The sequence below is a fragment of the Aspergillus thermomutatus genome, assembly GCF_002237265.1.
Source record: "Aspergillus thermomutatus strain HMR AF 39 chromosome Unknown NODE_112, whole genome shotgun sequence".
Taxonomy (NCBI): domain Eukaryota; kingdom Fungi; phylum Ascomycota; class Eurotiomycetes; order Eurotiales; family Aspergillaceae; genus Aspergillus; species Aspergillus thermomutatus.
Genome location: NW_020798161.1, coordinates 49,015 through 68,644, shown reverse-complemented (window position 1 = coordinate 68,644; position 19,630 = coordinate 49,015). Strand labels below are relative to the sequence as shown.

General features: G+C 51.2%; 7 protein-coding genes across 7 annotated transcripts; all 7 read right to left on the bottom strand.

Moving 5' to 3' along the window:
- Positions 1 to 252: 252 nt before the first annotated feature.
- On the bottom strand, positions 253 to 2,367 carry CDV56_106793 (ferric reductase family protein; the record flags this gene model as incomplete). Its single annotated transcript, XM_026760412.1, has 6 exons — positions 253 to 647; positions 698 to 859; positions 921 to 1,320; positions 1,383 to 1,568; positions 1,630 to 1,691; positions 1,743 to 2,367. 6 exons carry the CDS (start codon positions 2,365 to 2,367, stop codon positions 253 to 255), a joined length of 1,830 nt encoding a protein of 609 aa, XP_026613890.1.
- A 2,162-nt stretch (positions 2,368 to 4,529) lies between these two features.
- On the bottom strand, positions 4,530 to 7,580 carry CDV56_106493 (basic helix-loop-helix domain-containing protein; the record flags this gene model as incomplete). The annotated part of the gene is made up of 1 exon (XM_026760112.1): positions 4,530 to 7,580. One exon carries the CDS (start codon positions 7,578 to 7,580, stop codon positions 4,530 to 4,532), a length of 3,051 nt encoding a protein of 1,016 aa, XP_026613889.1.
- A 1,150-nt stretch (positions 7,581 to 8,730) lies between these two features.
- Positions 8,731 to 10,834, bottom strand: CDV56_106279 (putative serine peptidase; the record flags this gene model as incomplete). The annotated part of the gene is made up of 10 exons (XM_026759898.1): positions 8,731 to 8,959; positions 9,017 to 9,214; positions 9,267 to 9,426; positions 9,477 to 9,582; positions 9,644 to 9,731; positions 9,792 to 9,964; positions 10,016 to 10,138; positions 10,198 to 10,352; positions 10,424 to 10,541; positions 10,610 to 10,834. 10 exons carry the CDS (start codon positions 10,832 to 10,834, stop codon positions 8,731 to 8,733), a joined length of 1,575 nt encoding a protein of 524 aa, XP_026613888.1.
- A 743-nt stretch (positions 10,835 to 11,577) lies between these two features.
- CDV56_106121 (glycoside hydrolase family 32 protein) lies at positions 11,578 to 13,172 on the bottom strand (the record flags this gene model as incomplete). The annotated part of the gene is made up of 2 exons (XM_026759740.1): positions 11,578 to 12,950; positions 13,001 to 13,172. The coding sequence occupies 2 exons, from the start codon at positions 13,170 to 13,172 to the stop codon at positions 11,578 to 11,580; spliced, it is 1,545 nt and encodes a 514-aa protein (XP_026613887.1).
- Positions 13,173 to 14,045: 873 nt separating this feature from the next.
- CDV56_106006 (dihydrodipicolinate synthase family protein) lies at positions 14,046 to 15,044 on the bottom strand (the record flags this gene model as incomplete). The annotated part of the gene is made up of 1 exon (XM_026759625.1): positions 14,046 to 15,044. The coding sequence occupies one exon, from the start codon at positions 15,042 to 15,044 to the stop codon at positions 14,046 to 14,048; it is 999 nt and encodes a 332-aa protein (XP_026613886.1).
- Positions 15,045 to 15,607: 563 nt separating this feature from the next.
- Positions 15,608 to 17,128, bottom strand: URG1_2 (putative GTP cyclohydrolase II; the record flags this gene model as incomplete). Its single annotated transcript, XM_026759474.1, has 4 exons — positions 15,608 to 15,613; positions 15,662 to 15,943; positions 15,996 to 16,952; positions 17,015 to 17,128. 4 exons carry the CDS (start codon positions 17,126 to 17,128, stop codon positions 15,608 to 15,610), a joined length of 1,359 nt encoding a protein of 452 aa, XP_026613885.1.
- A 643-nt stretch (positions 17,129 to 17,771) lies between these two features.
- Positions 17,772 to 19,547, bottom strand: dbp5 (ATP-dependent RNA helicase DBP5; the record flags this gene model as incomplete). The annotated part of the gene is made up of 6 exons (XM_026759308.1): positions 17,772 to 18,053; positions 18,113 to 18,313; positions 18,374 to 18,611; positions 18,668 to 19,165; positions 19,225 to 19,387; positions 19,460 to 19,547. The coding sequence occupies 6 exons, from the start codon at positions 19,545 to 19,547 to the stop codon at positions 17,772 to 17,774; spliced, it is 1,470 nt and encodes a 489-aa protein (XP_026613884.1).
- Positions 19,548 to 19,630: the final 83 nt, after the last annotated feature.

Below are 19,630 nucleotides of genomic sequence, written 5' to 3'. Positions count from 1 at the left end.
TCAGGCGTTACAAGGCTCATTGCGCGGCTTTCACCTCGTCTCTTAAGGATCGAAATACTATCTTTATGGCTAATGTACTCTATTTTTATTGAAATGACTCAAGATTTTCTTACATTATTGAAGAAAGAGGGCAATGGAGGCGCTCCGAACAAGCCATTCAATTCGTAAGATGTCTGGGAAAAAAATACCTTCTAATTTTTATTTCTATTTATGATCGCAAAAACGCCAGCATTTATAGTAGTGCAGCATATTCTACCAGGAAAATGTATCTTCATAAAGATCGACCAATTGCCCACTCTGACGTTCTCGAACGGCCTGTCTCACGTCGTCACCCAGCCCTCCAGGGCCGCAAACACTGACGGCCATCGCACCAACTTGCTGCGCCATCTCGACATCTAAGACTTCCGCAAACGATGGTTTGCCGTAATTGATGCTGATAGGCACACTTGATGGCGGTGATTTGGTCCAGGGACTCTCGTCTGACAAGTAATCGTCTGTGCTATAGTCTTTTGCTGTCACGTAAACTTGAATTGACAACGAGAACTCAGGAAGCTGGAAGTATGAATGATGTTTCCGCTCATTCGGGACTTCGACGACTGGATGATTGAGTAGAGATGCCATCCACGGCTGGATCCAGTCCAGATGCTCTAATTGGGGTCAGCTCATGTTCCTTTGCTCTTTGGGCCGCAGAACATACCCAGGTGGCGTACAACCCATACCAGGGTGGCTCTCCGCACCGCTATCGATCGGTTGGAGAAGCCGTCGGCAAACTCACGCAGGTAGGAAAGTGGGTGAGTTATCCCTATCCCTCCTGCTATGAGCAGTACCGTACCATAAGAGGCAAGCGAGTGAAGCCCCCCTGTATTCCAATATGTAAGCATATCTCCCACTCGTAAAATGGATGAAGTCATAATGCATACCGAATGGCCCTTCTGCCAACGCAGTCGCGCTGAACCTTCCTTCCTCTGAGCTGTGAACCTTTCTCAAAAGTTTGTTGGTAAATCCATCCCGTCGCTTGATCAGAAAAGACATGGTAGTCCGCTGCGGTTCCCCCAGCAAGACATTGAACGAGTCGCTCGAATCGCGCTTTTCATCAGAAGTCATCCGATCCGAGGATGTCCATGCTACGGAGAACGGATGCGAGGTCCATAATCCTAGCGATGGAATGTAGAGGTACATATACTGTCCGGCCTTGAATGTCCAGGGCCGGGATACGGCAACCTCGACACGGGCGACATCTCCGGGCAATAGTTCCACGGTAGCAGAAGTACGCTGTTTGCCACAATTCCGCCAAATAATACTGACGAGACGTGCAAGTCTCTGGAGAGAAACATGAGTCCATCGAATGCAGTGCGACTTAATAAACAAGGGCATATACTCACATCAAGACCCCAAAGGATCAATGTGGCGAGAAGAACCCTCTGTTGGGCCAAGCCACGCAGATGATACCATAGCCCAACAAACGCCATGACTGCCAGGATTATATGAAAGTGAAGAAAGGCTTCGTAGAATGCATGCCGGATTGGTGATACCGATTGAAAGAGGATAATTACAAATGCAATAAGAGCCTACCATCGATGGCCGTTAGCAATCCAATTGGTAGACCCTTCGTCGAGACGGATCACTTACGATCATTCCATATACATAGAAAGGCTGATTCCAAAGTTCGTTCGTGATCTCGTCCATAGTTACTGTTTCCCTTGTTAGCAACGGCCATCACTCGAGGCAGATAAGGCACCCACCCTGCTTGGCCTGTGCCCCAATGACACAGCCCATGTGAACAAGGGCCCCAGCAATCATGATCCGTCCGACCCAGCGGTGCAGGAGATTGAAAGTGTCAAAAGGAATGCCCAGAAGTGGAATAAGGGGGTTGTTTCGACCCGCGGTCAAGACCAGCGCAGGTGAGTTCATCACCGCCAGATGTCCAGCGGCGTATTTTAATTGGTACATCTTTTCCTGATAGTCCGCCCACCAGTCGACTAGGACGAACAAGAAAAGGAAGTTGGTCGTGATATATCCCAGAAGTAATGTAGCCTCCAGCCGTAAAGGTATGCTCCCCATGTGAATCCTGTCGAGCAGTTGAAACTCCCGACTGTGTCGTGTGGAAAACAACGGCGCATAGAGGACATTTTTCTTCATCCAGGCAAAGACGGTGCTGGTGCGCGAAAACTTGCGCTGATCATCTGTCTGAAGAATCTCACGTAAACGACGACGATGCTGAACCCTTATGACCGCACGACAGAGGAATAGAACGGTGAAGACTCCGCTGAGGACAAACAGAGGTGTCGCCAACGCCGGGTTCATAGGACGATGCGGATAGCCGAGGTGGGAGTGGTCTACCCCTGGTCCTCCGAGTTCTACTCCCATCTTCTGAGGTCAAGAGAAACATTCAAATCACAAGTTGGATAACCGGCGAGCAGAGCGAATTGGCTTATAGCAGCGCAAAAGGTGCACATGCGCTTCCACACTGGCAAAAAGGCCCCAGACAGAAGAGAGCTCTTGCAGAAGTGAGTGCAGTCAAACAATGGACTCAAAACACCAGGCCGGGAATAATAAAAATAAATCAAGCCATGACGTGCGACTGCTTCTATAATGACCCCTCCTCCTGATGCCGTCATCCACCATCGCATAGTCATCCTGAAGTACGTAGTAGCGCAAAGAGTCACCTCCAAGCTACAAGACGATGATGACAAAAAGGGCAGAATCAAGCTAGTGCAACCACGAAGAATGTGGGGGATTGATGTCTTACTCAGCTGGGTTTTCCTGTGGAATGTGAGAGACTTGGAGCGTGGAGCCCGTCTAGATCACAGCGGAGGTCCCTGTTATTGTCTGGCCTTGAAACGATTCGAAAACCTCAATCATAATTCATCGAGTAATCTTACACGGCATTGCCGACAGTAGAGATTTCTGGGTCAAATCTTTAGCAGATGTCTTAGACTTGGAGTGAGCTCTTGGAGTCTTTGGATGAGCCCCTACTCTCTGATGGAACGGTAGCTCCGAAAACGGAAAGTCATGAATGATCGCCAGATTCCGTGAACACCGAAAGCCTGATTGAACGTTCGCCTTGAGCACAAGTCCTACTCCATTGTTGGCAAGAATTTGACCCCCAAGATGTCCATCTTCTCGTCATCTTGCAGGTTATGAGCCTATGACGCAGCAGCTGCCTGCCAGTCTGAGCTTATCACGAGATGTCATTCCTGTCATACGTGTATTCTGATTCATTGTAAAGCAATCAAGGGCGTAGCTTTGCCGTGCTGTCTGGCCTGCAAGGATCTCTCTCTTCGCCAACATGAGAGTCTGACTAGATTCACTCTGTACTGGGCGCTTCTCAGCCACAGGCGTCGAATCGTCATCCGAACGATACCACATCTTTCACATTGCGGCAAAACTCATGATGTAAACAAAGAAAAGTGATAGTCAAAGAAAGAGCCTTTGCTGGTCGAATTGGTTGTGGCAAAACGACACGTAGGAAGCAACAACCCACTTTTGCAACGTTGTGAGTGGTGGCTGATTCTGAACCACAACACATCCTTAGGATGGAGAGTGAATCTCCGGTCTGGATTCAAAAAGCCAACAAAGCTTTCTTATTGTGAGATCTATGATGTCGGCAGGTGAAGGTGAATACCACCGTAGTTTCGAAACCAAACTATAGACTCGGCGCCGAAGAAAGATCCAACCGCCACTCCAGAAAGAGCAAAAGACTGCCGTACGATTGATACTGTTTATCGATGATTTAGTATCGAGATGCCCTAACCGATTGTGATTCAGCACTCGAACGAATGCAAAGAGAGAGCGTAACTTGATGGATGGCGCACGAAGAAGGGAGACGTTGACCCTGTTTGCCGTCGAGCGTCGCGAGGTAGTATCACCTTTGGTTAGTCATCATCAGGTAGAAAGGAACCACACATGATATCACCGAACCATAGACCCTACAGCTGCCATGATCACTCACCCAGGGGTATACCCAACTTCAAGGATATCCAGAGCCATGGCCCCAGAGGCGCGTGCGTGAAAGTCAAGTCCCCATACTGAAGTTGCCTGTTAGCATCCTAAACTCCCTAGCAACTCAGTAGAGATTCCTTTTGAAATGAGATAAAATGACACTACTAAGGGTCATTTGGGGACAGGTTCGCGAACAACTTCATGCGTAACAAGCCAAGTCCCATGAAATGTTGGAGTAGAGTCTGAATTCCTCGATGACGCAGATTTCATGTCATACAAGATAAGTTGTGAAGACTGGACAGCCACGAGAGCGCATCCAAATCCATGTAACCCGTGACATTACATCTGAAAATCCATAAACAAATAAACAGGAAATGGGGAGTATTCATGAGCATCATGCGTATGGAAGGCAGATCCCGGTTAACATGACAGAGACCTGAGAAAAGACCTTTCAGGAAGACCCACCGAGAGAGAAACGCCTTGTACGTAGGAATTACTCTATACAGGAATATTGCGGAAGAAGAGGGAAAACCGGAACAATGCGTAGACTCTAGGGTTGCATGGAAAGCATGGTAGACGTATGGACCTCAATCCAGACCGGATCCATTGCCAGATTGGCTGGTCTGCTCACGAGCTTTCGAGCTTCTGGCGTCAGCGTCATCATCACTCTGGCTTATCGGAGCGGACATTGGATTTCCAGAGGCCTCTCCACTCGCAGATGGCTTCGTGTTCTTGGCGTCATTGACCTGCTTCGCTTTAGATTTCTCCTCCTGGACACAGGAGTAATCGGCCACATGCACACCAGCACTCTGGCACAATGACGTGCATTCGGTTTCAATTACTTTCACAAGGTTTGATGTGAAGCCATAGAAAGCCGGGTTATAAGCATTGCGAGCCCAATAAATAAGCTCAGATGCGACACGGCCCAAATTAGGAATCGGATGAGGAATGATATTATTGTTGTGCCGCGAAGCGTCGTCTTCATCATCTTCAGATGATGATAACATGTCCGATGCTTTGGACATTGGGGACGGTGGCGCCGACGAATCTGACGAAGCCATGTAGTCGATGTCTGACGCCATGACATGAAGAAGATGATACACCGCTGCAAATTCGAGAAGGGTGAGCTCGACTGGGTCAAGGGGCAAGCGATTAAACCAATGGATCGCTCTTTGTACTGTGAACGCTGCTGGTAGAGAGATATCACCAGTTGCTCGAGCGGTGAAGATCGCAGCGATCATGGCGCATCGAACAGCTATTGATATCTCCTCGCGCACGGATATAGGCAAGGAAGAGTCGAGGAAATTAGAAGCTTGGTTTTGCTTGTTCTTGCCTTTTTCCTTCGGGAGTGCCGCAAGAACGCTTCCGATGTTGGGCACGCGGTCCTGTTCAAAAAAGACAGCCTTCATGACCAGAGCGCGCGTGTGGGCTGCAGACGGCTGGGGAGCTACATCAAGAGCGAGTTTGATCTTGGATTTGAAGATATCGCGGCTCTTCTTCGCATCGGGCCCACCGGAGCTTGCCTCGAAATATTTGAGAAGCGCCCTTTGAAGCAAGTGACTTGACCACCACGCAGCAAGAGCATCCAGAGAGGATTGAATCGCGGGGTCCTCCTCAACGACATCCAACAAGGCTTCGTCATCGTCGGTTCCTTCTTGTGTTGGACGATTCCAAGTCAGATTTGCTGCTCTCTGGATGATGCTATCAATCATGACGTCCTCACAGTCGATCTTCAGCAAGGTGGCTAAATGGCTCGGCAGGGCATCTGGATGATTCTTGGGTAATGCACCGTTCATCTTACGCGCGAGATCCCATTGATATCTGGCCAGACTGCGGGCAACATCGTTCGATACATTAAATGTCCACGAACCAGGCTCACCGACCCGCCACAGCAGAATGCGGCAGTGGAGAGCTTTGAGCATCATTCTCATCGGGCTTCGAGGGAGTGTTCCTGCTGCAAATATGGTAAGTACCAGACGGCTTTTGCTGATTTCTGCATCGCCGCCGGCCAATTGCGCATCGATTGCAATATCCCAAGTTTTCACGCGCCCTTTCTCATCTTCTTCGGTGACGCCAGTGGCCAAAGAATACAGCTTCCATCCTAGTAGGCACCGCAGAACGTATTCAAAGCATCGAGATGTAACAACGTACCACTCGTGGAAAAACCTATGGCGTGGTACGCCGACTCGTTGAATGCTGGTGAGCCAGGCTTGTCGTCTGAAGTTGCACGACGAAAGTGTAACATCGGAATCAACTTTGGAGGCCGAGTATTGGCGCCTTGGATCTGAATTGAAGAGGTAGACGAAGACAATGAAGGCGCTGCCAACGACAAGAATTGCAAGCAGTAGGAAGTGAGAAATTGCGCGCGCGTGCCAGGACGACCAGAAGTACTGAAACGCTGCGCTTGAGTAAACCTGTGATGGCAGCTGAACTCTCTTCAACAGGTTCAAAGGTACCGCCAGCAGCCCCTTTGCCGTTGATTCTGTTTTCTTTTCTGTGCCCAGGCCTTCGAGTACCATGAGCCCAGCGAGGGCACCCAGCATGTACTTATTGGGAAGGTGCGAGCGCATACGCCCTCCACCAGCTTGAGACGACTCACTGTCGGTCTTCTTATACTGGATGTATGATTGTGAGTAGGAGCTTTCATTTGAACCGGCAGCCCTCATGCGTTTCCAAGCATCCGGCACTTTGATCAATCCTTCGGGGGGGTAGGAAGAAGTCGGAGAGTGATCACTCGGAACATCCTCTGTGTGCGAGAACACACTTGGGGATGAGCTCGCGCCGGACTCGGTAGATACGGTGCAGTTACTGGGTGATGACACCGACGCCGCAGAGGTCACAATCTGATCAGCGGCCTTATCCAATTGACGCAATCGGATCTTCAACGCGGTATTCTCTTCCTCCAGTCTCTTGTTACGAATCTCGAGATGTCTGATGTACTCTGTGGCTTTCGAAAGGATAGACGCTTTGTTGAGTTTGCTGGCTGAGGCGGTACCATCATCATCATCATCACCGGAGTTGCCATTTGCCTGCTTGTAAGAGGCCCGTAGACTGGGCACACTGTCTCTCAGCTCAGCGATCTTCTCGTTCAGATTGGCTCTGTATCTCTTCTCGATGACATTGTGCGCTCGTTTCTTGGAAGGCGCCTGTTTAGCCTTGAACACAATGCTTGTTATCGCAGGCCCATCATCATCACTTCCAGACTTGCGTTTGCGGCTTGCGCCTGTTGACGAAAGGAAAGAGTTATAATGGCCTGACTCTGCCCCCGCACCTAGATCATCTGACTGGGGGGATACATTATCATTCTGTTCTGGGCCCGGGAAAGATCCAAGTGGAGGATATGTGAAATCTAGAGATATATCAGGTGAGAAGTCATTGTGCACTGCATTAGGTGCCTGCTGCTCGGAAGAGGCACTTGGCGATATAAAGGCAAGGTCAAATGGGGAGTGAGGCGAAGCATTTTCAGGCTTTGGAATCGCTTGCTGATCATCCCATCTCATCCACTGCGTCCAGTCCTGACTGGCATCGTCCGTATTTGTTTGATCAACTGACATGGAGTCTCCTTGAGATACTCTCCTCTCAGCGGACTCGAGAGGCGAGAACAGCTGGAAATCACTACCAATGCCGGGGGTGGACATTGTGTTTCACTGCCGGTCTTGAACCATCAGACGTACTCAATATGGTCTTGTACTATAATGAAGACAACCATCAACAATGAGGAGCTATAGATGAATATCTTGATAAGATTGCGTACCTGTTAAAACTCAAGACCCAGGGGGGGCAAAAAGCCGGCTAACTGCGGGTTTAAGTTGGAAGATGATTGATGATCGTCCGAACCAAACGCGCTAATCAGGAGTTAAAACTCGAATTGCGGAGTCAGACCTGAATGCTGGTGCAGGCTGCAGAGATATAGCAAGTTGAAATGGTGTGAAGGCCATACATTCCATACAGCAATTAGGTGCAGGTGTGAAGACAACAAGCTTGGTTCGAAGAACTCTCCGAGGGTGTATATGATCAAGTCATGTCAGAAGGACCTGACTCAGCACTGTAAGGGACGGAGGCTAGCGTTATGGAATTCTTTTTCGAAGTGTTGGGCGGTTGGTTGAGAGGACGCATGAACGTCGTGACTCGTGAGTTCCAGTCTTCCACACACAACCCCACAGGACTGTTTTTGGTATCAAATCTCAAGTACTTCCCTTCTGCATCAATCCTGCAAAGCAATCTGTCTGAGCAACTCAACAGTAAAGAAGGCGAATCCGATAAGCTGAGTAGTAAGCAGTTGTATCGACAACAATCCGCTCGAGCTGCAGTGGAAGGAAACGAATCGCTGCCTGTGCCTGAGCCCTGAGGGGGCAACATGGAAATCTCGGCCGTGGCTCGGCGGAGGACGTCGTATGATCGCGGGACGAAGCGATTCCGGCAAACCGACAGGTGGTGTGTTTGTATTTCTTGTAAGTATGCAATATTGGCTGTGTTTGCTTTGTTTGTCAACTCAAAAACAGTATCCTGGCCGTAATGTTACCATCCGCCGTCTAGAGGATATGACCAATCGCTGTCGAAGCCGCTTCGTTCTTTTACATCATCGCAGATCACTGCTATAAATAACCAGGTCTACTCAACTATCCTTGAGTATCTGGCTCCGAAGAAATGGTAGAAGCCTGGGGGGATTGTGCAGAGTCAAGGCATTGACACGATTCAGGATATCGCCATATGTACAGGACGTGCTTGAGCCCCAGACAAGGACCCATGCCGATAAATTTTCTTGGTCTATCAACAATCACATGCACATCAAGGCTTCTGATACTTGGGATACTCCTCGACCCAAGCCTTGATTTGCGCCACCTCATTATCAATCACTTTTTGAACGCCGGCATTCACAGCCCCATTGCGCAGCCTCAGATCTGAGCAATGGAATCCACCTGGAATCACCTGTACTGGCGCTTCTTTTGTCGACTGAAGAGGTCCTCCAGGTCTGAACTTGGATGAAACTCCCGAGTCCCTCCAGGGATCGAACTGACTGTGGGAATGGATTAACATTAGCTTTGATCAAGTATTTGCCGGTCAGACAACGAACCCATTTGTCCAGATCAGGCGTGTTGTGTCTGTCAGGTCCCAGCCCTTGGTCCACTTATTCACGTCTGCAGCGGTCTTGCCTTTGGCGCTACCGTACGTATAACCGTTGAGTTCTGGGAAGAACAACGAGCACTGTCGTTGCCAGTACTCCGCCGAGACCAGCCTGGAGACGATGGTGAACTCGTCCTCGGGCGCACCACTACATCATGGGGATCAGCAGAGCCTCGGATTGCAAGAAATTGGTACCATACTCTTGCCAGTAGAAGAAAGGTTCATTGCATGTGAACCACACCCACTGCCTATTGAACGTGTTGCTGAGAGACAGGTCAGTGAACATGGGGCTGGAAGGAGTGTATGTGTCGAAGCAGTCAATTGCGTATTCGTCAGTCCAATAACCGTAATTGGCGCAGACTATTCTAGTCAGTCTCTGAGGGGTCTCGGGGGATACGTATCAGACTTACATCCAGGCAAGAACGTTGAATTGAACCACGACGCATAGCCTTTCAGTGCTTTTTCCAGACCGACACCGCTCGGTCCAGGTACGGACTTTGCTCCAGGCTTGACATTCTAATACCGCGTGAGATGACCATTCGCACAGTCCAAGCCTAGAATTGGAGGATCCTCTCACCTCTACCGCATCGCAAAATTGAAAGAAAGCGGAGTATCCCGTGTAGAAAGAATTCGACTGCCAAAGCCATGGTCCGTTCTCAATCGCTCTGAGACTCATTAGCATCAAGGCATCATTGACCTGTTAAAAAAAGGTGAACACAGCATACGCTGCAAAATCATCAAAGTGCTCGAGCCCTCCCAAACCGAACATCTCTTTCAATTCCTGCTGACGCTTGATATTCCCTGACTTGTAGACGTGGTCAATATGCTTCACCACGCGAGAGACATCCTTGCTGCAGTTCTTGGGCATGCCCTCGACGACGGGGACGAAATATTGCCACTACAGATATTAGAATGTGTTTTGGTCGGGAATGTCTTCGCCATCACATACGAAGTCATAGATGGCCTCCACAGGCGCACTCGATGCATGGTACGCCCAGAAGGTCCCTGGGGCAATAGATTCGGTCCACGCGGCTAGGGCACCGCTGTAGGAACCCCCTGTGAGTACCCATGGCTTTCATGGAACATCAGTCAGCATGCGGATCGCGTGGTGATTGATTTTCGTTCACCCACCGCATCATCAGCGTTGCTGGTGTGGTCGGTGTCGAACGGAAGATTCACGGTCTTTGCAAAGTGAACAAGGTCCGCAATAGACTGCTCCAAAGTGAGGTACTGGAGCGTCTCAGTGGTCAAATTGGTGTATGGAGATGAGGTTCCCCAATAGCGATCTGAGGGACTTGATGAGCATGTCCCACACCTCCCGAAAGCTTGCGATCCATCCTCGATTAGAGGTACTCACGCTCAAGCACAATCATCGCACCCCCAATCTCCTCAGCATAGCGACCAACGATCGTCTGATTGGTCAAGTACCCCGTGTACAACGAAGCGTCGGCTTCACCCGGTGTGAACAAAACTACCTTTTCTCACGACGACGCCACGGTCAGCAACGCACCACAAGCAATGGTCACCAACTGAGGATACTCACAGGAGAACCGGGGCCAGCCCAATGTTCCGGATTATACCAGAATCTCTGAGGAAACGTCCCCAGGCCAGGGTCATTATGATCAATATACTGCTCGAATGTCGCGTTTCCAGAGAGCAGATGGGCTTGCGCGCTCAGCGGAGGTGGCACAGGCACCTTGGGTATGGCAGACACCAACCCACAAAGATAAGACGCAACAAGCGTCAGCGAAGCAGCAACAGTCCTCATCCTGAGAATCTAGCCTTCCGTAATCTGGCCCCTAAAACTACAGACACAGAAGGAAAAAAGAAAAGAAGAAAAAAGGACAAGCCATTCTTATACCGAGTAGCTCTGCCCTAGTACCTACCAGGTGAGGGGAAGCGAGCACGCAGCTACAGACATCCAGGCAAGACACAGACGTGCTAATTAATTGCATCTCAGCTAGCGCATGCAACCGACTCCATTGCAAGAATTTCTCTTAGCAATTAGCGCTGTTGAGATGTAATGTAACGACAAGCACTCCCCTTGCAGGTTAGTTGTTGATCCAATCGGACGACAAGACTTGGCAAGCATCAACAAGGCCCACTGCTTAGGGCATCCGGTTATCTGCGCTGATTGTCGTACTGCACACTGATTAGGCATATTGTCATTCGATTCAGCAATCAATTCTGGTCACAGCTCGAAAAGGGAAATGCAAACAAACAAGGTGAAGGGACAATGGCATACAACGTGCCGTCCCCACTCCGCAATCAACAATCAACAATCAACAATCAGGTACCCCGACGGAGGTCCGGGGTTGCGTGATAACGATAAGAGGGATGTAACCTCTTGAGTAATCAAATTCGGAGAATTTCTGCTTCAGCACAGCTGGCACAACTAGTTCCATTCATTGCTTAAGAACGCTCTAGACTTCGTGATACAGGTATACACAATTGCAAACGAGAACAAGCTCTGCAAACCGGTCTATCGCAAATGGACGACTCCCGCTGTCTTCACCAGCCACTCTCCAACCCCCAAGCCTTAACCTGGAAAGAAGTCCTTCTGCTCAGATCGCTGCCAGAGACCGTCAAGGTATCCAGCGGATGAGTCGGGTAGAAACTCATCGTTCCACTTTGAATACCCTCGGCCAGGGAAACCTCGAGCAGCGAGCGGTCAATGACACCAGAGAAGGTGAATTTGCCGTGGTCGAATGACTTGACCGTCGTGTTGAAGACCGGCCAGTAGCCGGTGCTGTTCGCCTGGGTGAAGAGATGGGTGCCCGCACGGTTGATCCAGAAGAACCCGGTGTCCAATCTGAGACCGCCATCGATGTACTCGCCCGACGTCGACGAGGTGAAGTTGAAGTATACTTGGCCCGTTGCGCCAGAGGACGGGATACCCTTGATCTTGACGTCGAAGGAGACCGCGTCGGACTGGACGTCCGAGAAGTTGAAGGTCACATCGCCACTCCGCGAGCGGTGGCCGTGCAGTCGCTTTCCGCGGACGGAGGCCAGGTCGTCGAATGCTTGCTGGGTGACGACCCAGGAGCCGTTGACCTTGGTCAGGGTGTGCTCTTTGGGCAGCGACATGGAGCCTCTCCAGCCTTCGAGGGGGCCGGTGGGGACGATCTGGGTGTAGTTCCAGTTGCTGGCCCAGCCGATGGAGACGGGGGGCTCGTCCTCGGGGATGCCCGAGTACCACTGGGAGGCGTAGTTGTCCTTGGCGAAGTCATAGAGGGTCTCGTGGGCGACCTCCGAAGTGAAGTGGGTCCCATTGAACGTTCCAACGACATAGTAGGTTCCCGAACCCCCAAGCGGCGCTCCAGGGTTGACGGAGATGAAAAGCACGTGCTTCGTATCCTCATCCTCTGAGACGGTGCAGTCAACAGAGAACTTGACAAGGTTGGGACATTCGAACTGCGTTCCTGGTAAACCTTCCTGGGTGAAGTTGGAGGCATGGGTCCAGTCCTTGAGATCAGGCGAAGTGTAGAATCCAATGACGCGGTCGTCCGCATAAGCAACGGTCATGACCCATTTCTGCGTCTCGGGATGCCATACAACCTGCGGGTCACGGAACTGGCTGGAGCCAATGTCAAGGACTGGGTTGTTCTCGTACTTGGTGAAAGTGTATCCGCCGTCAGTGGAGTAGGCGATGTTTTGCGTCTGCAGCGTCGCAGTGGCCAGCGTGTAGATGGCAACTACACCGTCGTCCTGGTCAGGGAAGAATCCTGAGGTGTTGTTGCTGTCTACCACAGCTGAGCCGGAAAAGATCCACTCATCCGGCTTGCTAGGGGAGATGGCGATGGGGTGGTTGGTCCAGTGGTACAAGTCCTTGCTAGTAGCGTGACCCCAGTGCTGGTTACCCGCAACAATCTGGGAAGGATTATCTGCGTCGCGTTAGCACAAGTACGCATCTGCAGGGATCAATTGAGCTTACATTGGTAGTACAGGTGATAGATATCTCTCTTGTTATCGTAGAAGAGTCCGTTGGGGTCATTCATGAAATGATCAGGAGGGGAGAAGTGAACCTGAGGCCGAAGAGGTCCGGAATAGTTGGCTGTTTGGGCAGCTGCCAATGCAGCAGAGAAGAGAAGGAGGTGGGCGCGCATTTTGCTGGTCCGATCGAATGAATCTGATGCCTTCAAACCCTGCTCTTTGAATCTCCAGACCTCTGGGGGATGAGGGGGTATTTATATCCCAAAGTCCACAGGACCGGGCCCTGAACTCGAGATCGTTAGTAACAGCCAGCAAACAGCGACCCCAGACGGGGTACTCCATTCCACATGGTCAACGTGCTTGGCCAGCATCGAACTAGTTGTAATTGAATGGCATACCGAAGCTAGACTGGGTCAACCGGGATACGGCTCGGAGAATTCCACAAAAGCTTCCCCAGTTCTTCGGGCTCTGTGCCGAACAGCCCGATTTGTGCAATTACTCCGTATACAGATACTTTCCAGACGGGCCTGGATACTGTTTGCATTGAGTCAATTGTGTAGCAGATTCAAGATATTTTCAAAGAATTTGGCGCTCGGATCGAAGATGTTACTGCAGACCTGCAGTAAGGTCTCGCGCCTGAAATACTTTGCCATCAACCCGGCCCGGCCAGTGACGTCGGTGTCGTGCCCGTCGAATTTGGCAATTCAGCTTGGCAACATGAAGTAGTATCAAAATCCGGGGCCTCGTCGGGGAAACCTCGTAAGCTCCACACAGTGACCCTGCATTCTGGAATCCGGCTTCATATTCAGCATGTTGAAAGCGAATCTTTCGTCCCCGCAATCTCGGGCTGTCTTCGGATTTCGGAGGCGCGTCGGAGAAATTTCCCCACAGTTAGAAAGAGGACCCCTTGGGGGAAAATTGATTGATATCTAGCATGTACTAAGAGCGGTCGTATCCTTGGTTCCTCGGTGGTATTGCTCATTTACAGGCGATTCCAGAAAATCATGGAGGTGACCTTGGACGGAGTATCGTCGCAGTAACCGCAACTATATACTTCTCTCAATCTCCGCAACCTCCCCCATCACCTCCCGCACCATCTTCTTCACCCCTTCTGTCGGCTCCTCATACGGCGTGCGAGGCCTGAGCTTCTCCTCTGCCCCCTCAATCCCCGCCAGGGGAGCACTAAATATCGCCGTAGCATACTTGGTCGCCGCAATCCCACTCTTACACGGACTCTCCGCGAGCGCCGCCTTCCGCTGCAGCTTTATCGCCTCATCGACCTTCCCAGCCCTGTAGAGCTCATACACCCTGGCCGCCGTCCGAGGAAACACATTCGCAAACGCCGCAATGCACCCCGCGGAGCCAACGCTCAACCCCCCAACCAGGAAATCCGACTGCCCCCCATAAACCGCAAACTCGTCCTGCGCGAACGTCGCCGCCAACCGCGTGATCTTCCCCACAGACGCACAGGTGAGCTTGACGCCCACCACATTCGACACCCCGCCAGGACGAGCCGCCGCCGACTCGCGCACGATCGCCGTCATCGTCTCGGAGTCGATGTCAACCCCGTTGCACACCCCGGGGAAATTGTAGATGATCACCGGCAGCGGGGCCTGCCGCGCTACGTCCGCGAAGAACCGCTTCACGACGCTCATGGTCGTCGCCTTGCCGAAGTAGGCGGGCGGGAGCACGAGGAGGTAGTTCGCGCCTGCTGCGGCTGCGTCGGCTGCTAGCTCCAGCGTCTGCTTGGTTGAGTGTGCCCCGACGCCCGCCATGAGGGGGTAGTCTGGGCCGACGGCCTCGCGGGCGGCGGCGATGAGCTGGGCGCGCTCTTCGCGGGTGAGCAGGAAGGCTTCGGAGTTTGTGCCGAGGATGACCAGGCCCGTTAAGCCGGTCTTGGAGAGGTAGGCGTAGTATTTCTTTTGGGAGTCGAGGTCTAGGGTATCCGTGGTGTGGTTGAAGAAGGTCACGGCTGGACACCAGACGCCTGGTTTGGGGACGTGGGGTTGGGGAGAGACTGCGGGGGATTGCGAGTGCGAGCCCATGTTGGAGGGGTAGCTTTCTGTAAGGGTCGTTGTAGTATACAATGAGAAAGTCAGTTCAACTATGAGGGTATAGTCTGTGATCGCAGACGAAGTGGCAGAGTAGAGGCTTTATATCGCTGCGGACATGTACAAAGAGCGGGGAAAACGGGAAAAGAATCCGTGTCGGATGGCGACCCGAAGAGGAAGTAGGACATATTATAATTCCAGATTTTCCTATCAGAAATGTCAAATAGACTGGAAATGTTCTTTAAAATGCGCTGTTGAGTCTTTTAATCGGCAGGTGGCCCGATATTGTGACTTAGCCAGTTACAGCTACTACAACTTGACATACTGAAGCAATCAGCCGAGAAGTCATCTTGCAATGCTTTCCACGAAAAGCTACATGCCCTTACTCGCTTTGTAGTCTCTTACCGTCTAATAATTTGGCTAGAATACTGGACTCACTTCCTCAAACGCCTACCCATGTTAATGCGGAATACTCGGAAATGTCAATCAATATCAATTTGGTCCTATCATGCTTCAAGACCAACGTCGAAGCTGCGATCAGATCAATATATAGCGGATCAATGCTTTGACAGAGTTAGTAAGAACTCCTCCACAGAAAGAGCTCTACTTACCGTAACATCCTCCCATTTCTCCCAACCACGTCCCTTCACTGCCGCTAGTTCTTCCATTGTATACTGTCTACCTGTCGTAAAGTAGCCGGCATTGATTTTCGCATCAATTTCAACGCGCGAGTCACTCGGTATCATGTCCTCCGGGATTGGCACGCGCTCGAGGATCCTGATTCCTGACTGAACGATGGCATCGTGCTTCATATTGGACATGGACAACATGCGGTCGATCTTCTTAATCCCAAGCCAATGGAGGATGTCGGGCATGAGGGCTTGAAAGCGCATCTATACGCGTATTAGTACAACCTCGATCTTCTATATGGATGACGTAACCCACGTCTCGCACTCCCGCAATGTTCTCCGTCCGAGTAAAATATTTGTCGGCCGTGTCACCCCCACGTTTGCGAGCATTGTACACAAGATACTTGATCACTTCACCCAGAGCACGGCCTTCTTTTCGGAAGTATATAACAACCCCGCTGCCCCCTTTTTGAGCTTCGCGGATTGCTTCCTCAATACCGAACGCCAGATATGGTCGGCATGTACAAATGTCCGACTGGAAGACGTCACTTCCATTACATTCATCGTGAATCCGCAGAGCCAGCTTCACATTCTCATCAGACACACGCTCCGGTGGTCCAAAGATGTAAACAGTCAACCCCCCAATGGGAGGAAGAAAAACCTTCAAATCAGGCCGGGTGATCAACTCGGGATAGCTCCCACCCGTGTGCTCAAACAGGGTGCGACGCAACGTCCCCTCGTCAACCCCAAACCGGTCCGCAACACCAGGCAAATACCAGACCGGCTCAACCGCGACCTTGGTGACGCGCACCTCCCCAGAAGAATCAACAACAATCGACCCATCGACATCCAACTGCCCATTCTTCACAGCCTCCCCGATCTCCGCAAGTTTCATGTTCGCCCGCGTAACAGCCATCGTGGGCCGGATGTCCCAGCCGGCATCCAGCTGCTCCCGAAACTGGTTGACGACATCGTGCCCGAACGGGTCCATGGAGACGATCTTCGTCTTGTCCGCCCAGGCAGGCTGCCAGGGAAAATTGAACGTGGGCTCACTGTTCCGGAAGTCCGGGCGGAAGTTCGGATCCAGGTCTCCCGCCGCGATCGCCAGGGCGTTGTAGATGCTGTAGCTGCCGCCATGGGCGCCCATGGCGTTTCGTCGTTTGAGCATCCCCGCGCCGCGGGAGACGATGACCGGACCACGGGATTTGGCATCGGGTGCGCCCCATACGAGGGGGACGGGATCTACGCCGCTTTGGCCGGGGTAGGTGGTCAACTGAGGGGAGATTTTAGTTTAATCCGCGTTGTTCCAGCTTGCATGGCTGTGTTGTTACGTACCACGATGTGCTTGCTGTAACCAGCTGTAGGGAATGTAGGGGACGTGGGGGACGTGGGGGAAGGGGACTGGATACTCTGAGCTTCCGGCATGGTGGTTGTGGTTGTGTCCCGCATGTCGCAAGTCAATGTAGAATTAAGACAATAGATGAAGATAATGTCTGTGGAAAATCAGAGTCAAGAGATGATGTGAGATGGAGGAATCAGAAGACTGTTGTCCAGCATCTGCATGTGACTTGTTATCTCATTAGGTTCTCTCCGCATCTTATCATCAGGCAGCCCAGCAGATACCCCTCTTTTCTTTTTTACAGGCAGGTGGCTCCTCACCGCTAGACTCATGGATATCCCTTCATAGCTGTATAGTGAGTTCATTCTGTCCCTGCATCCAAATGGCCATTTGCCCCAAGAACAAGTCCAACAGTCCGTAACTTGCGATCAGTAATCTACAAGACTGGACATGATCCTTATCAGTTACTACGAAGGTTCGGAGCTATCCGAGCTATGGCGAATCGCCCCACAGTCCCGCTATGACGGCATCGCTGTCGATGGTATTTGATATACGGCCCCAAGTTTATATCTCAACAAGACAACAGGGGTATTCACATTTCAATGGTATCTATTATTCTCCTTCCATGTGTTCGTAGGCATCAAAGTTTACTATCATCACTGTGTACACGTAAAACATAGCCCAAGCCATTCATTCGTCGGACCGATAGACAGAGCTGGAGAAAGCCCCGTCCTGTTCATCTCAACATCATCTCTATTGCTTCCCGCCTGCGAACTTTGGGTTGGCACGTGAATTCTTGATGGTCTTTTTGATTATTTCTTCCACCTCGTCCCAGTCCTTGGTATCAACGCGCTGAATCTCGGTGTTGAAGTATCTCTGGATCTGGTTGAGCATTTCCCATTCCTCGCGGTTCGACACGAATGAGATAGAGACACCGACACGACCGAAACGACCCGTACGACCGATACGGTGCAAGTAAGTCTGGAAATCTGCTTGTCGTCCAGGTACGCCGGGCTGATGAAGTTCTGGGATGTCCTACAGGGGGTTAGAAAGAATCAATAATCGAGTTTCGGAAAGCCGAAGCGAGAACCTACATAGTTGATAACCATAGAGACAGTGGAAACGTCAATTCCTCTGGCAAGTACATTGGTTGTGATCAAGACTTTGGCTTCGCCAGTGCGGAACCTATCGATGATTGCGTCACGTGCCGATGGCTCCCTTTCACCAGTCAATGATACGACAGTGTGTCCTTCAGCCACCATTCGCTTTTCGATTTCTCGGGCTGCTACACGAGTCTAGGGGCTGATTAGCACATCAAGACTCCTTGATAACGTGGCCTGGAGGGTTTTACTAACCTGGACGAAGATAATGGACGATCCGACAGTGAGGAGTCCATAAAGTTGAACAAGGGTTTTGTACTTGTCCTCTTCATCCGCACAGTCAAGGTAGAGCTGCTTGATTCCCTCAACGGTCAATTCTTCGTGCTGAAGTGTAATCTCGTTCGCATTAGGTGCAAACTTCGACGCGTATTGATGAACATGTTCTGGGAAGGTCGCTGAAAATAGAACGACCTGGATATCCCGTGGTAAAAGACTAGTGAAGTCAGCTGGAATGGCGGTAGTAGATGTGGAGTATGACTATCAACTTACGCTTTGACACGGATGCACTGATCGCCGAGACCTTGCTGGTCGAGCATGTTATCGGCCTCATCAAGAACGAGCACTTTGAGCTTGTTGGGGACAAAAATACGCCTCTTGATCATGTCCCCGACGGTTCCGGGTGTGCCAACGACAATAGAGCACTCCATTCTTTTATGACGGTTGCCACTATCGACCGGAACAGCTGCGCCAATAATGAGTCCATCAAGGAATTGACCCATGACTTGGATGACGCCGAGAATCTGACGGGCAAGCTCTCGTGTAGGGGCCAAGATCAAAGCCTGAGGTGTCTTCTGCATTTGCTCCGAGGAAAGGTCGACACGGCTCAAAGCGTTCAGAACGAAAGCGGCGGTCTTTCCGGTACCGGACTGAGATTGGCCGACCAAATTCTTGGGAGGGTTGTTCAGTAGTAAAGGCAGGGCTCGTTCTTGGATCTTTGAAGGCTTGCGGAAGTTCATGGCCGCCAGCCCTTCCAGAATACGTGGGTCGCTGTGGGGTCGCAAAGAGGTTAGTTTCAACACACTGCAGAGGAAACGATGCGCTCTTACAGTCCAAGGTCCTCAAAGTTCTTGACAGAGTAGAGTGGGTTGTTGGGGTCGGCTTGTAGATCGCTGAGCTTGACTTCAACGTTGTACTCCGGCTCGTGGAGGTCGGAGCCACCAAGTTGCGCGGGAGCGCCATCTGTCTGATCGCCTGGAGTCGCGGGTGTTTCTGCAGAGGTTGCAACAGATTAGCCGTATGTTCGGTCTGATCCGCTGAAGTGAGATGAGATGGCGCTCGTACCGGACGTGTTTGATTCATCAGGTTTCGTGATGCGATCGGCGAGAGAACCCTCCGCTGGGGCGGCTTCGACTGGCTGTTCTGAGGCCATGATGATAAGAGGCTTCAGGAGAAAGCGAAGAGAATAAAGACGAAAAGGTGGTCCAGCGGTTTCGAAGCTGTGGGCAGGCGGAC